We start from the raw sequence: 14,802 nt of genomic DNA on the forward strand, positions 1-14,802 counted from the left end.
CTCATCAGAGAAGCCCCACCCTCTCTTGGGCAAGCCCTCTACTCTTTTTCTCTCCTGCCTCAGTTCACTCCTGGCACCAATGCCCCTGTGTTAGGATCTCCTTCTGTTTCTCATCCACTTGTATTGTGTCTTTAAGACCCTGTGTCACTGTGTATGCCACCTGGCCCCCCTTTTCTCACTGTGAGAAACTGACTCTACGAGTTGTTCTTGTGTCCAGCATCTCATTGAATCCCTATGGGTTGTCTATTGATTCTTGATTGATTTTTCTAGATGGATGGTTCATCACCTGCAGAAATAGTGACAATTTTATCATTTCCTTTCACATTCTTACATCTCTTTGCTATGGACTGAAGATTTGTGTGTGTGTGTCCCTCCAAGTTCCTATATTGAAGCCCTACCCCCAAGTGATGGAATTTGGAGGTGGAGCCTTTGGGAGGTTATCAGGTTTAGATGGGGTCATGAGGGTGGAACCCCCATGATGAGATTAGTGCCCTTATAAGAAGAGGACAACACAGATTTCTGTGAGCACATACCCAGGTGTCTTATTCAGGCCCACGGGTTTGTCTCATGTCTCCGACAGCCATTAAGCCCAATTTCTGGGTCATTGGGATGAACAAAATTGCCTCCAGACAGCTATGGTTTTGGCACTTGCTTACCACTTGGTTTCTCTCATCCTCTCTTCAGCCCCTGAAGACTTTCCTTACTACCTGTGAGCTCCGATATGCAATTGAGGCAGTATTTGATTTACGTTATTCAATACATCTGTGTGTTTTGTAGTGAGTTTTTTTTCAGGCCATGTGATCCATGCTATAGGTGGAAATGGAAGTCTGATCTTCGCTTCACTGCCCTCCTGGTTTCCCCTTTCTCTGGACCTGGGCCCACCTCCACACAGAGGAATGGAATGGAGGAAAAGTGGGTGGATTTGGCAGCAGAGACCTTGCCTAACGTTATGGACTATGCGCAGACTATGACCTCTGGCAATCCCTTCCTTGCTCAGGGCCAGTTTCCTTCTAGTTTTAATTTTCTTTGACTCTAAGTCTCTTCATGGATAGTCTTCCCCTCCTGGGCCTTCTTCTGGGTCAACCTGAACAAGAATTGGGGAAAGGGTGCTCAATGATAAGGGGAGATCCTGCTCCCATTTCCCAGCGGCCCTGAGGCAACAGACGATTACATGTCCTCCTGATAGGCTAAGTACCTGGGAAGTGAATAATCAGATTGCCCCTTACTTCCCTGCTGGCACAGATAGCACACAGCAAGAGGGCCTAATAAAAGCTACCTTCTGGCTCTACACCACCCTTGCGTCCTCCAAGAAGTCTTCCTAAAAACTGAGGCTCCATGTCTGGCAAAGATTAGTGATTGATTGGTAGAGGCTGCCTGGACCTTTGCTGAAGATGGATTCTGAGGCATCATCTAGGTTCAGAGTGCTGTGATTCACTAATGATGCCTGGAAGGGCCTAGGATGAATGGTAACAGCACGCGTGTCAATGTGTTCGCCATCTCTGGAGCTTCGACTTGAAGCTCCACACCTTTTTGCTTTAGAAAGCCTGGACCTCCCTAAATCTATGGAATGACAGAGAGGAGCTTGAAGGTAAAATCCAGCTACTCTAGTCAAGAGTTTATGACTTTCTCAGGTAATCTCATACCGTCCCATCATGCCTGGTTTGCTGGGGGCATTGTTGGGGGTGGGGGGGGTGAAGCCTTCTCTCTCTCTCCTGGTGTTTCCATGAGGAAGAGGGCTTCCCCTTTTCTCCCTCCTCCTCAGGTGACAATTTGATTATGTAGCACTGGACATTCGCTGCCCCACTCCACCTACCAGTAGGAGGTGTCCCTGCTCATATCAGCTCATTTTGGGCCCCATTTCAGGGTGGCAAGCACCTGAGTTGGGCCATGGCTTGCCCCTTAGAGATAGGTCTGTACTCCCTGTGCAGGCAGCTGTGGAAATGCATGGCTGAACATGCAGCCCCAAAGGCTGGATTCAGGGAGGAATGTAAGAGGGTGAGCAACGTCTCCACTCCAACCTGTACAGAGTTGTGTCTGAGGGGCTGGAGGGTACCTGCATGCCAGGGCAGAGGTGGTACTTGCTTCCCCTTGCCTTCTGATCCTTGTGTGGTCTTGTGCTCAGATGGGGAGGAAGGGAGAGTGGTTGGATGCCCAGGACCCCTGACAAATATCAGGCCCCTTAGGAAAGAAAAGATGCAGGCCTAAGAACATACCACATCATTTCTAGGGGACAAACGTATAATCCATAAAAAGCCTTTGAATGATACAAATAATAAAAAATTAAACCTCAAAAAATTCAGATTACAAAAGCAGCTATTACAAAGAGAGCACAAGTAGTCGCCGTTAAGTGCAGAGCAAGTCCGTGAATGCCACCCACAGATCAGGGTCTGAAGTTTCTTCTGGAGAACAAGGCAGACCCTGTGCGGTCCTCGCCCTGCTCCTGGTAAGTGGCTCTGGGAGCCTCAGACCAGTGGGGCTGGAGCTGCTGTGCTATCTGCCCCTGTCAGGTGCCACCAGGGAGGCGTTAGTACAACAGAGGGATTGCCATCTCTGGGCCCTTGATGCTGGTAAGGATTCTTCAGGTCTGTTAGCTAGAGTGCTGAGGCTGGGCTAAATGGGGACGTTAGCATGTGGGGGTCACGGGGGCTCTGGCTTTCTGGGTGCCACCAAAGGGTCCCTGGGTGTGGCCTGTCACTGCCTCTTCTGTCCTACTCCATGGCTCTCTCCTTCTATTTCCACTTGCCCTTTACTCTCCCTCCTCCCTCCCCACTTTCCCTCTCCTCCTGCTCTCTCCTTTCTCATCATCTCATCTCCCCATCTTTCCCTTTGTCTCTTCTCCCATCTGCTCCACATTTCTCTTTCTGTGTCCTCCTCGCTCGTCCCTCTCACACCCTGTTTCCTACCTGGGCCAGAACCTGAGTCCTTCCCCACCCAATGAAGGGGAGGAGGGCATAGTTTCACCCCACCCAGACCTCCCCAGAGTCTCATTTGGCTTGCCCCCCTTAAAGAGGTTTGTTTCCTTGGAAGGAGGAGATTCCTGGGCTGATTTCCTGGCCACAGCGGAAGCTCTGGGTCAAAGGAACCAAGTTTGCAAGCACTTGGCCTGGAACAGGGCTGTGGGGGTTCTCTGGCAGAGTAGAGCCAGACTGGCCCAAGGCCTCACCTAATTGCTAGAGGCTCGCTTGTTTATTATGCAAAGGCTCAGAGAAAGGGAGTGGCGGCTGGGGAGGCGGGGTGGCCAGGTGGGTGTGGGAGGAGCTGCATGCGGGCCTGGGACTCAGCGTGGCAGCGGGACCGCATCACTCCTTGGGGTCCACTTTCTTCCAGACAGTTATCTTCTTATGGGCCCGCCTGACTTTGATGAAAGGATGGAGATCCGTGCCAGACTGTTTCATTCTAAAAATCAAAATAGAAAGAAGCAAATGCTGGGAAATGGGGTGGAGAGGGCTGGTCTGGACAGCAGCCTGAGCCCTGTCCTGGGCTGAGATGGGCATGGCCCTCCACCTTGCACAGCTGAGGCCTTCAGGGTGTCGTGTCAACCTGGGGGTCCCGGTGGCACCTGTGACTTTTCTAGGTACTCAGATTTGCTTTTTTATCTTCATGAAAAATGTGTGACTTTTTCATGCTCTTGCAGAACACATGATTCGCTTCCCACTGAACATAGCCAAGTTAGTGGACTTTTCACAGGTCTAGCAAGTTTCTTGCAGGGAGACAGCCAGCAGTGTCCATCCTTCTCAGACAGATGGGTCTAGGCTGTGGGGTTTCACCACTAAGGTTACAGACTCCAATCTTGAAGGCCTCAATTTTCTCCACCCAGACCACTGCCAGCAGCTCTAGGAGCAGACTTGATGCCTAACTGGTCACCATGTTGATAAAATGGACCAGATGTCAGGGATTGTTGGAGATGACCTGAGCCCCTGGGGGATGTGAGTGCCCAAGGTCACTTAGCCCAAGGTCACTGTGCCTTCTGTGGCTTGTGGCGGAGCCAGGGGCCCTGCTGTGAGCTGTACCCATTCTGCGGACCATAGAAGGGCCTCTCAGCCTTGGGCCAGGGTGGCCACCTACTTGTTCTCAGCTTTAGAAGAAGGCTCCTCCATCTTCATCCCCACGGGCAACGAGGAGAAGCTTCCTTGGACGTCTTCTGACATTGTTTTCTTGGCTGAGTCAGGGTCTTCCAGGCCCAGGATGGTGGCTGAAATACTGCAGGGGGGTGGGGGAGGGGAGGTCAGGGCTCAGTGGAGGTACAGCCACAGGAGATCCAGCTGGGGGTGCCTGGGCAAGCACCTCTCACTCAGAGCTGCCCCTTCTATGTCACAGTTGCTGGAGTGAAAAAGGGTGCTGATCTTCTCCCGAGGATGGATGAAGGGCGAACCTGACCCCCTGAGGACCCAGAGACTCACTGGAGGTCAGCTTCCCTGGTTTCTTTTTAAGGTGGGAACCGTCCTAACTCTGTGTCTGACACACCTGTGTACCCTTGCCTTCCGATCCTTTCCTGTCCTTGTGCTCAGAAGGGCTGTATCAAGTGAGCAAAGGAGAGAGGAAAGGAGGTCAAGAAATAAGTCATCGTGCACACTGCTATGGGTTGTGTCCTCCCAAAATGCACATACTGGAGTCCTAACCCCTAGTACCCCAGAATGTAGGAAACAGGGTCACTGCAGATGTAACTGAGTTGAGACGAAGTCATACCAGAGTAGGGTGGGCCTCAATCTAACATACCTGGCATCCTTATCAAAAGGGGACATGTAGACACAGATGTGCACACAGGGGAATGTCACATGAAGACGAGTGGTTCTGCCACAGCCCAGGGACGACCAGAAGCGAGTAGAGAGGGCTGGGCGGGATCCTTCCCTCGTGCCCTCCCAGGGAGTCTGGCCTGCCCACACCTTCATGTCAGACATCTGGCCTCCAGAACCACAAGACAATAAACTTCTATTTAGGCCACTCAGTTTGCAGAATGGTCTTAGAAACTAACGAACACGTGCAGTCACTCCTTACCTTGTACCACAGCTCAAGGCTTTGTAGCCATTCACTGCCTACAAATACTTTGGGGTTACAAGATGGTTCTGAGAATTGCAGCTGCCCTGGAAGGCAGGCAGCTCAGGGCCCCCATTTTACTGACAAAAGCAGAGTGGGCTTTCTGGAGGACACACAGTACGTAGGTTCGTGGCAGAGACAGGACTGGCCCTTTCATTTTCATTGTCTCTTCATATTTATTGAGCCCCTGCTATGTGACTAGCTTAAGGACAGGGTGTTTCAGAGACAAGAGACAAGGGGAGAGGTGAAACGGGGGCCCCTTCTATCATTTCAAGGACCCCAGGAAGATTTAAAATGGAGAAATACCAAAACAGGGTCACAGAATCTGGGTATATTCACAATGTTTGCATTTAGCAAGCTAGCGCCTCCCTGCGGGGCTCATTCTGCCACCCTGTCCCATGGGCAGCACACAAAGTCAAGTGACCCTTTGCAACACCACAGTGGGGCCAAGGGCCAAGGCGTACCTGAGGCCCGTGAGAAGTCAGATCCTTCGGGGCTTGTACAGGTGTCTGGGCTGAGCCTAGTGGCACTGGCGTCCATCTCTGCTGCTCCCAGAGAGCAGGGGTAGGGGTGCAAGGGCAGGGCCAGGCTGATGGGCTCTTCCATGGCCCCCCAGCAGGGAACCAGCCCAGGGTGGATGGGGAAGAGGTCCCTGGGCTCTCTGGCTGGCAAAGGGTAATTGGGAAGTCAGGCGAGAAGCCCAGAAAGAAGCATAGACCCCCTAAATTTCTTCATTCATTCATTCATTCATTCATTCATTCATTCATTCATTCATACCATAAGTATTTACTGAGCACCTACTCCCTGAGCTAGGCTCTAGGAATACATGCACCAGACCCTGAACTTAACAGCCAGCTCCCTAGTCCTGCCAAGTGGCCCCTTCAGGGCACTGGCCTCCCTGCTTCTAGCTGCACCCTTTCCTGCCCAGGTCCATACTGCTGCCCAGGGGCTCATCCTCCCTGACACGGCCTTGCATCTCTGGCTGAAAGCCGGTCTGTGGCTCCCCAACTTCTGCAGCTCCAACTCCGGAGTGATTCCCAGATCAAGACCCATCAGAATTTGACCCCAAACTACAGTTTTTCTAATAGCCCCCTTGGCAGCCCCCACTAAATCCACAGCTATGCTGCTCCCACTCCCCAAACTGTGTGCCTTTGCCCATCCTAGCCTCTGCCAGGAGTGCCTGTTTCTTCTCCTTTTCTACTGGGCTTTCTCCTCATCCTTCAAGGCCAGGTTCTTATGTCACTTTGTCTGGGAATCCCTCCCTGAATTCTCACAAAACCATGCTGCTTATCGGGGTGCAGTGTTCACAGCTCTGCTTCCAGTCATCTGAGGGGAGGAGCTGATCTTAGCAACGTGGCATGGCTCTCAGTAGGTTTGAGCAAGTGAATGAATGAATGACTCATTTGTGGGGACATCAGAGGCATGTGACTGACTAGGACGGTGGGGCCACATGGCCATCCTGCTGGGGTGACAGGAACACTCCTGTTCCTACTGACAGCATATCAGGTGCTTCCCTGGAAGAATGATCTAGAGATGGAGGTGAAGACCATCCTTGGTCAGAGACGAGCAGAAAAGGCCATCTGGGGGGTTGCAGCAGACTAGCCTCTGCAGCAGTTTGAAAAACCTTTGTACTCGCTTCAGTGAAAGGAAAGTGCTAGCAGGAGCTGGCCCTTATCTGACAGGAAGCTCACCGCTCCATGGCATCAAGGCAGCCCCCTGTTCCAATTCAGAAAGGTAACCTCTCCACTCAGCCCACTCAGGTCCCCAATACAAGAGAGAGGTGGCTTTAAAATCCCCTTCCTCCATACTGACTGCTCCTATGACTAGCTTGATGTCCTGGTGAACCCCAACCCAGTCCCTGCCAGGTTCATGAGGATAAAGCCCAACTCTGATCAAGCTTCTCTCCAGCTCGAGAACCTTCAATGGCTCCCCACTGCCTGTATGATCAAGTCACAGAAGCCTCCCTTCCCCTGCTTATCCAGTGCCTGCTTACCCCCTAGCAGGGGTACTTTCTCCAACAGGTCTTCCCGGGACTCCTCACAGTGACCTCCTAACACATGGAGAGCCCGGGCATTGCTTCAGTCTGGCAGGCTCCTCCTCTCCATGAGCTGACAAATTATCCCACTAACCAGGCTTGGCCTACACCTCACATGTCTCTGGGTCCCCTAACAGAGTGGCTTGCCGAGAGCTGGGCAGCCACAGGCTCACAGTACCCCCAAACCCGGAGCTGAACCAGAGCCTTGCTGAGAACTGCCATGGTTGGTTACGCGCAGCTGCCTGTGTGTAGAGGTGGGGAGGCAACTTTGGAGAGGGAGGGAGGTTCAAGGGCCAGCTCTGCCATGCCCTGTCCCTACACACACACAGAGCTCACAGCCTCTTCCCAGGGTCTGACATGACCCCTCTTTTGCAACAGCTGTCAAGGAACCTGAGGACAGAGTGAGCAAGGCCTTGGGAGGCAGGCTCTAAGCAGGCTTCCTTGGGTTGAAGGAGGATGCTGGCATGAGCAGCTGGCAGGGGCGGAGTGTCCTCCCTCAGAGCCCCACCAGCGTGGGAGGGCCTGGCAGTGACTGGCTCCTCTGAGGCGCTGGCCCACTCTTCCCATCCTTTCTTAAGATGACGCCTGGCAGGGACAGTTGAGGGGGACAATGACCCGAGGGGAGACCTGGGCTTCCTAAGACTGCACCTGGTCCTCCCCTGCCTGTCCCCCAGCTTGGTTCCCCCTCAGACTCCCCGACTCTTCTAAGGTGGGCGAGAGGTAGGAGTGTTACCAAGTGGCACAACTGTGAAGAGCTTCCCAACACATACGAGGTATGATCATACAATATGGTGAATGTTTAAATAAAAAAAATGTATTACAGTAAAAGACACATTGCCATTAATCTCCCTCAAAACACCCCCCTCGCTTCTAACACACTTATCCCATCAATCTTGCCACTTTCTGAAGCAGTTCTGGAAGTCCTCTTTCGTGAGTGTCTTTAGTTGCACGTTGTGGCTGCCTTGATGTCCTGAATTAATTCAAAACATTTACCTTTCGTGATCATTTTTACTTTGGGGAAGAGCCAGAAGTCACACGGTGCCAGACCCGGTGAATAAGGTGGATGAGGACACACCGTCATGTTTTTGACAGAAACTGCCATGTACCAGAAGCGATGTGTGACACGGAGCCTTTCCGTTGTGATCAACAAATACAGTGAATGCTGCTGCCGAGTGCCATCCAGCAGAAAGGCAGAGATCTTCAATACGGGAAGCTGCCCATCAAACCTTAGTAACAGTGTGTGACAAGTGTCAACTTGTTTGGTGCAGTCAGTGGGGTGTGAGCTATGGTTGAAAGGAAGTGTGTTTTAAAGTGTAAGATAAATCATTCTCCATCATGACAACGCTCTGTGTCACACATCACTTCTGGTATATGGCAATTTCTGTCAAATAAAAACATTATGATGTGTCCTCATCCACCTTATTCACTGAATTTGGGAAGTGCAACTCATGGCTCTTCCCCAAAGTCAAAATGATTCAGGACATCAAGACAATCACAACAGCACAACTAAAGACACTCACAAAAGAGGACTTCCAGAACTGCTTCAGAAAGTGGCAAGACTGATGGGATAAGTGTGTTTGAAGCGAGGGGGAGTATCTTGAGGGGGATTAATGGTATTGTGTCTTTCACTGTAATAATTTTTTTTACTTAAACATTCACCGTATTGTTTGATCACAGTTTATATGGATGGCACTTTACAGTTTACAAAGCCTATTGAGGATTACATGTCATTTACATAGCCCTGCCTTTCCAGTTTATAAGGTGTTTTGTCACTTATAAAGTGTCTTGTGGTTTACAAACTGTTTTATAGGGTATCGGGTACATTGCAGTTTATAAAGCACTTTACGGGGCTCTCAGCTTACAAAGGGCTTTGGAGCAGGTCCATCTTCCAGTTTGGGTAGAGGGCACACAGCAGTTTACAAGATGCTTCGCAGGTTACAGGGCATGTCGCAGCTTCCAAAGCCCTTGGTGATTTATCAGGCATGTGGCACTTTACAAAGGACTTTTATAAAGTTCCTGATAGTTTGGGAGGTGCTATGCAGTTGACCGGGCATGTTACAATTTGCACAGGGCTTTGCAGCTTACAGGGCACACGACATTTTGTCATTACAGAGTGTGTCATCTCTTACAGCTTTTAATTCTCTCAACTCACTCCTCTAAGAAAGGTCCTGAATGAACGATGTCTTCAACCCACAGGGAGACAACTGAGACCCAGGGAGGGCAAGTGACACACATCCGAAGCCATGTCTGTGGCATGGCCTGGCGCCCTGCCTCTGCAGGGCTCATCCCTGCCCTTGCTGGCTCCCTGCTCCAGTGGGAGGGTTACACTGGGGGCTCCTCCTCCTCCTGCCTGGTCAGCTTCACTGTAGGAAGCTCACCTCCCAGACTCCCACATCGCAGCTGGGCTTGGAGTCTACGCTTCCCTCTCCTCTCCCCACAATCCTGCACTGGGCCCCAAGCTGGGCTCCGTGGACAGCCTGGCCAAGGCAGGTCCAGGTGGCAGGGAACTGCACTGACAGCAGAGTGAATCTGTGCTCTGTGGCCCCAAGGTGTGGACTAGGCTGCCTCTTCTGTCCCCTTTGAGTCCTGGGTGCACAGAGGTGGCAGGAAAGCAGACCCCAGAGTGGGTCTCTTCGGACTTCCCGGGCTTGGCAAACTGCAGTGAGCAGGGTGGAGGGAAGGCAGGGCCTCCTCGTCCCCACCCAACCTGCCCTGTTCCCAGGATGGGCTGTGGCTTGCCATCTCTTAGGAACTCACAGCAGAGCTCAATGGAGAAATGTAGCCAAGCCCAGTGGGGCGCAGGGAAAGGACGCCCAGGTGACAGCTGCCATAGCAGGTAACATGATGAGAGCCAGTGTGACCAGGACAGGGCGGGGCATCCGCGAGCCCCCGGGAGGCCCTCCACTAGGCCTAGGCTGTGATGGGAAGGAAGCATATTCGTACCTGGGTAGCTTAGCAGATAGTAGGGGACAACTCGTCCCTCTGTAAATACCTCTGGCCTGTGCAATGGAGGCCAGTCTTTCAGAGGTCCCAGCACAGAGGGTGTGACAAGGGCGCCAGCACCCTGAGGCCCAGCCCCTCCAGGCTATCTTCCAGGGAGAGCCAGGGCCTCTTCTCCACGCAGCGGCCCAGGCTGCCCTCCTGCTTAAAGGCCACACAGCTCCCGGCTGTACCTGGATTTCCAGGAGGGCCGCCCTGGTGAAAATCAGGTGGCCCTATCTTGCCTCTAGCTCACATGGCACCCTTCTCCATCATTCCTCTTCAGGCGCTCCTGGCACATCAAGCTTCTTGGTGTTTCTGGGGGGAAGGGGCATGTCTCACTGCTCTCTCCTGCCTGGCCAGCCCTTCCTGCCGTCTGTCCACTGCTCCTGTGTCACAGCCTGCCCTGTCCTGCTCCCCATGGCAGTGTGCCTCTGCTCTCGGGCACAGATTGCAGGCCTGCAAATAGCATGACCTCCCTTGGCCAAGATGAGGACGCCGCAGGCCAATGAGGAAGGCAGAGCAGAGCATTCAGCTGGCACCGTCCAGACTCATGAGACGGCCCCTCTTCAAGATGCTGCCTCACGTGTGTCCTGCTTGTCCTTCCAGCTAGGCTACAACCCACTCCCCTGGGAGCTCTCCTGAATGACCAGCCTACTGAGCATTCCTTTGTTGGAGCTCCCTCTGTGCCCTCCACCTAGGGTGTCGATGAGGCCCGTGCCTCCCCAGAGCTACGTGCCTACCTCAGAAGTCTGCCCCCAACACACAGAACATCCGAGAGAAGCCAAGAGGGTGAGGAGAGGCTGAGCCAGCATGGACCCAGTGCCCCGCACAGGGCTGCCCCTGGGGTCGGGGAGTCACTAGTTGCTTAATAAATGCAGGAGGGAAAGGCATAGGGTGAGTGGGGGACAGTGGGGCTCTAAGCCTCATGCAGCTCTGGTTTCCAGGCCAGTCCTGGAGCCAGGAGCCTTCTTTGGGCTTTACCTCGGTGCAGCCTCACTCAGCCCCGTCCTGGGGAGTCAAAGATGAAGGCCATGGCAGCTCCCCGCAAAGCCATGCTGCCCCACAGGCTCCCTTGCCCACCGGGCGGTGCAGCCAGGCTCCTTCCCAGGCGAGGAAGGAGCTGCACCACAGAGCCCCCCAGGAAGCCTTCACGTGCTCACACTGGAATTCCAGGCTGTGGGGCAAACTGTGAGGGACACATGTGGACGGGTCGGTGGAACAGGTGGGACGTGCTCTGGTGGCCAGAATGAGAATGAGACCTGCTGCCACCTGATTCTCACCGGGGCAACCTTCTCTTTTCCAGGTAGAGCCGGGAGCTGTGGGGGTTTTAAGGAGAAGGTGGGCTTTGGAGACTAAGCCAGCCCTTGCTGGGAGCTCCCTCACTGAGAAAAACAGCCCCTTTCCTTCCTAGTCAGCTGCAAGCACCCAGAGAGCATCTCCTTCCCTTCACCTTTATAAAAATTGTGATTAAAAGAACGTAACATCAAATTTACGATCTTAACTATTTTAAGTGTATAATTTTGTACATTAAGTACATCCACAATGTTGTGTGGCCATCACCACCATCCATCTCCAGAACTTTTTCATCTTCCCAAACTGAAACTCCATCCCCATTAAACACTAATTCCCCATTCCCCCACCCCCAGCCCCTGGCAGCCCCCATTCTGCTCTCTGTCTTTATAAATCTGACTACTCTAGGGACCTTCCATAAGTGGAATCATGGAGCATTTGTCCTTTTGTGACTGGCTCATTTCACTGAGCATAATGTCAAGGTTCATCCATGTGATAGCATATTGCAGAAGTTCCTTCCTTTTTTAAGGCTGAGTAATATTTCATATATGTATAGACCATATTTTCTTCATCCGTTCATCCATTGATGAGCACTTGGATTGCTTCCACTTCTTGGATATTCTGAAGAACGCTGCTATGAGCATGGGTGTACAAATACCCCTTCAAGACCCTGCTTTCAATTCTTTGGGGTATATACTCAGAAGTGGAATTGCTGGAACATATGGTAATTCTACGTTCAATTTTCAGGGAAAAACCGCCATACTGTTTTCCGTAGTAGCTGCCCCATTTTACATTCCCACCAGCAGTGCATGAGCGTTCTAATTTCTTCACATCCTCGCCAACACTTGTTACTTTCTGGTTTTATTTTCTTTCTGATAGTAGCCATCGTAATGGATATGAGGCAGTATCTCATTATGGTTTTGACTTGCTTTTCTCTAGTGATTAGTGCCTTTCACCTTCTTTCACATCAATTTTTGGGTCTTTGGATCAGTGAAGGTGAAGCAGTTCCAGGTCTTGTTCACCTCCAAATCCCCAGTGCGAGGCCTGGCATGCAGTAGTTGCTCAGAAACTGAAAGAGCAGCATGACTTATAGGCTAAAAACAGGGGTCACCTCTGGAGAGAGCAGTCTCCCACACTGGAGGTATCCGAGGGGAGGCTGGATGACCGCAGCAGGCAGTTACCAGCACTCTGTCAACCAGCCCTTCCTCATGCCGACCTGACCTCTGACTCCGTGGAATGGGATAAAACCAGCCCTAGGTTATCATTCAGTGAACATTTCCCAACGGCCTCCTATGTGCTGGGCCCTGGGGTGAGGGGAGGACGAAAGAGAAGGGAGGTGGGGTGTCTAGGGCATGTGACACAGGACACCCAGCCCTTTGGGCTGGCACAACTTGACATATTCAGAGAGACCTACAGCCCCTTTGCAATCTATTGCCTGCTCCTCAGGGCAGAGGTGTCCCCAGGTGACTCCAGCCCCTCAAGCCTGAGTGAGTATGGGGCCCTCCCAATGGCCCCACAACCTCCCCCAGTTGCTTTTGCCTGGCCTGCCCCCACCCTTCTGCTCTGTTTCTCACAGCCAGTCTACTTGCTAGGCAGGAGCCCCCCCGAGTCTTGGCTGGGGCTCAAGGCCCCAGCGGGGAGCCCTGCCCCCCAGCATCCAAGCTTCATCACCAGTCACAGACAGACCCCATTTCTTCCTTACTCACAGCCCTTGCTTCTCCACAGTGGCTTCCCCGAGGCCCGGCCCAGACTGAGGACTGTCTCTGCAGCTGGTTCCTCTGAGAAAAGAGAAGGCCGAAGTGCTCCCAGCCCAGAGACCATCCCAACCTTTTCAGATTTGCCTCCCAGCTGTGCCCCAACCCTGCGTTTACTTCGCTGATCTGTCTCCCCCAGCCCCACCTCCCTCCCCACTCCAGCTGTACAAAAGCAGCAGACTAAACCTCTAGGTGAGAAAGACATGATTTCCACTGAGGGACGGTGAGCGAGCTCTGAATGCAAAACTGTCTGACAACGTCCTTCTTGAAACAGAAGACCCAGAAATGAAACGACGGCACGCCAGGTACTACACCTCCCTCGCATTACACACCGATACTTCTCTGCCTTTTAAGATTCTTTTTCAGCATCATAGTCTGTCCTGCTGGGACTTGCACATCCACTGACCGTAAACCTGCCAGACCTAAAGGTGAGCATTTGTTCTTCTTTCTCTCAAACCACCTCTTGGCAGCTGAGCGTACTGCAAACCTCGATTCCGTCATTTCTCCCTCTCTGGGGCACAGCTGAGCAGCAAGCCTCTCATGCACTCATGCAAGCTGCATGTTCGGGGAAAAAGTGGACAGGCCAAGCACAGGGGTCTGTCCTTCATGCTGCCACTGATCATCGCTCACTTGGTTACCAGAGCCACGCCTGTCCATCCGGTCCATAAGGACATCAAGAGCTTTCTTCCAGTGTCTTCCCCAACCCAGATAATCTAGGCTGATTGCACGTCCCTCACTACTGATCTAGCTGCCCTGCTGGCAGAGGAATTGGGGTCAGTGTGTGGTTTTAAAACATATCCACAAATTCTTCAACAGTTCTCCCATCAAGGGAGGGGGGTCTTGTTCCTGTTCCTTGAACCTGGGCTGGCCCAAAGGACTCACATACAGGGGAAGGTGACACCATATGGATCATGAGGCAGAGTGACACGTAAAAGGCAATGCAGCTCCCACCTGGCTCTCTTGGGACCTTGCTCTTAGAACCCAGCCGCCATGCTGTGACAAAATCCGGCCATGTGGAGAGGCCACCTGTAAGTGTCCCAGCTGACAGCCTGCATCGACCACCAGCTATGTGAGTGAACAAGCCTTGGAGAGGACTCCAGCCCCAGCCACCTTCTGACTGCAACCGCACAAGAGACCCAAGCAAGACCACCAAGCTTAGCCCAGTTGGCTCACTGACCATCAGAGACAATAATAACAAACAATTGTGTTGTTTTGAGCCACTGAGCTTGGGGTGGTTAGTTTCACAGATACAGATAACAGAACTGCTGTGATGGCAACATTTTCTTGTAGAGATTCCATTCCCTTTTTCCCTAAGTATTTTCAAACTGTCAATCTAACAAGCCTTTCTAGAATTAGGAAGAGTCCTACTGGTTTATGATTTCAGAAATTTGCCCTGCTCTCCTTTCAAGAACCTATACCATTTGTGTGTGTGTGGTTTTCTGATCCTTTCTTCACCATTCCTCAAAAATTGTTGAAAACTGTTATAAGTATACCGTTAAGTCCTTGCAGAAACCTTGGATATAACAAATTAAGAGCCTGGAACTCTTTTTGGTAATAATAATAATAACAACAACAATAGCATTAGCAATTGTAATTTGTAATCTCAGTAAATGTTAGTGATGTGCCACATTTCACATGTATTGACTTACCTAGTCCTCACAACCCAATACAGGTGAAAACTGTTTATCCCTGCTGAGGCACAGAGAG

At 51.9% G+C, this 14,802-nt stretch overlaps 1 protein-coding gene across 1 annotated transcript in view; it reads right to left on the reverse strand.

The window, feature by feature from the left end:
* The window catches only part of LOC308507355 (uncharacterized protein C3orf20), a gene marked incomplete at both ends in the record, with an annotated part of 95,166 nt that overhangs the window by 27,454 nt on the left and 52,910 nt on the right, over positions 1–14,802 (reverse strand). The window contains one exon of the mRNA XM_081072202.1: positions 4,066–4,200. Within this exon, the coding sequence (XP_080928328.1) occupies positions 4,066–4,200 (135 nt within the window). The remainder of the gene's footprint in view (positions 1–4,065; positions 4,201–14,802) is intronic.

Source organism: Rhinolophus hipposideros, assembly GCF_964194185.1.
Source record: "Rhinolophus hipposideros genome assembly, chromosome: 14".
NCBI lineage: Eukaryota > Metazoa > Chordata > Mammalia > Chiroptera > Rhinolophidae > Rhinolophus > Rhinolophus hipposideros.